The sequence below is a fragment of the Petaurus breviceps genome, unplaced genomic scaffold (genome assembly GCF_028583685.1).
Source record: "Petaurus breviceps papuanus isolate PSGF00001 unplaced genomic scaffold, PetGlider_PUasm1.0 156, whole genome shotgun sequence".
Classification (NCBI taxonomy): domain Eukaryota; kingdom Metazoa; phylum Chordata; class Mammalia; order Diprotodontia; family Petauridae; genus Petaurus; species Petaurus breviceps.
This window is the reverse complement of record NW_027185720.1, coordinates 14,480,990-14,481,908: the sequence shown is the minus strand read 5'-3', so window position 1 is coordinate 14,481,908 and position 919 is coordinate 14,480,990. Positions and strand designations below refer to the sequence as shown.

Sequence of the window (919 nt, the reverse complement as noted above, 5' to 3'; positions counted from 1 at the left end):
GGTGTCGGTCGAACTCCACAGGCCGCAACATGGAGGACGTTATTGTCGTCGCAGCGCAGCTTCTGCAGCCCCACCGCCGCCGCCGCCCGCCGCCGCCGCCGCCGCAGTGGAGGCCAGAACCCCGGATTCTCCACCCCCGCTACGCTACGCAGAGTGCGCAGCCCCGCAGTCGTGGGCGGGCGGCGGGCTGCGGCCGCCAGGAATGTTACGTAGCGACTCGGCCTCTCCCCGCCCCTCCCCCCCGCCCCAGTTTACGCCACGTCGTCGCCCCGACCGCGCGCACGAGCTCTACGCGCGCTGCGTAGCTCGAGGGCGCCCGGGCGGGCAGCGGGCGGCGGCCGCCTGCGCAGTCGGCGTGGCGCGCGTTCGGGAATGGCGCTGGGCGAGCCGCGCGGGGCGGGGGGAGGGGCGCGCTATTCCCGGACGCGTCTTACGTGCCGCCTGGGCCGTGCGTAGCGCCCGAGTCGGCGCGGCGGCCGCCATTTTGTGGAGCTTCGCCGCCGAGGGAGGAAGGAGCATCCGCCGCCGCCGCAGCGCTCCCGCTTTCTCCCAGCCCCGCGCCCGTCTCCGACGCGACCGCAGGCGACGGTGGCGACGCCCACGACGGGAGACGTCGCCGAGGAGCGAGCGATTCCGAAGCCCGGGCCCCCCTCGGTCTCGTCAGCCGCCGCTGCCGCCGGGCCCCTCCGCGCGGCCTGCGCCTCCGCCGCCGCCTCGCTCCTCTTCAGGCCCCCGCCCGGCCTCGCCTCGCTGTCCGACCCCGGCGCCACCATGCGAGGAGGCGGCTTCGGAGACCGCGACCGGGACCGGGACCGTGGAGGGTGAGGCCGGGGGCGGGGACGGGCCGGCCGGAAAACCGAGGGACCGAGGGGAAGGGTGTCTGCTGTCGTGGAGGACGCAAGGAGGTGCCGAGGCAGAG

The 919-nt window shown here is 76.3% G+C and overlaps 1 protein-coding gene across 1 annotated transcript in view; it reads left to right on the top strand.

The window, feature by feature from the left end:
• Window positions 1-487: 487 nt before the first annotated feature.
• The window catches only part of DDX17 (DEAD-box helicase 17), an 18,460-nt gene continuing 18,028 nt past the window's right edge, over window positions 488-919 (top strand). The window contains exon 1 of the mRNA XM_069082143.1: window positions 488-821. Within this exon, the coding sequence (XP_068938244.1) occupies window positions 772-821 (50 nt within the window). The 5' untranslated portion in view covers window positions 488-771. The remainder of the gene's footprint in view (window positions 822-919) is intronic.